Source organism: Buceros rhinoceros, unplaced genomic scaffold, assembly GCF_000710305.1.
Source record: "Buceros rhinoceros silvestris isolate BGI_N320 unplaced genomic scaffold, ASM71030v1 scaffold938, whole genome shotgun sequence".
Classification (NCBI taxonomy): Eukaryota; Metazoa; Chordata; class Aves; order Bucerotiformes; family Bucerotidae; genus Buceros; species Buceros rhinoceros.
The window spans coordinates 85,234-85,538 of NW_010428362.1; the positions used below are offsets into that span (position 1 = coordinate 85,234).

A 305-nucleotide genomic window follows, 5' to 3' on the forward strand; every position below is an offset into this window, starting at 1 on the left:
CGCCCCCAGCCGTTGGGCTGCAGCAGGCGGCCCAGGCCGGGACTCACCGCAAAGACAGCGTTCTGCAGTCCAAAGGGGACTGGTGTCAGCCGTGCCAGAGCCACCACCTTCAGGCCACTGCCACCTTCCACGACACGGACGACGGCACTGAGCGTGTCGCTGCCCTGGATCCTGGACCGTGCCCAGCGGGCCAACAGCCGCTTGCAGGCCACGTGGGCAACGAAGGTGCCGACAAGGACGCCGAGCACCATCAACCCCATGCCCAGCATGAAGCCGTAGAGGTAGCCGGCGGCAACGTTGAGCAG

General features: G+C 67.2%; 1 protein-coding gene across 1 annotated transcript in view; it reads right to left on the minus strand.

Moving 5' to 3' along the window:
* TMEM64 (transmembrane protein 64) overlaps positions 1-302 on the minus strand; it is a gene marked incomplete at its 5' end in the record, with an annotated part of 9,800 nt that extends 9,498 nt beyond the window's left edge. Inside the window, one exon of the mRNA XM_010142219.1 lies at positions 48-302. Coding sequence (XP_010140521.1) covers positions 48-302 — 255 coding nt within the window. The remainder of the gene's footprint in view (positions 1-47) is intronic.
* Positions 303-305: the final 3 nt, after the last annotated feature.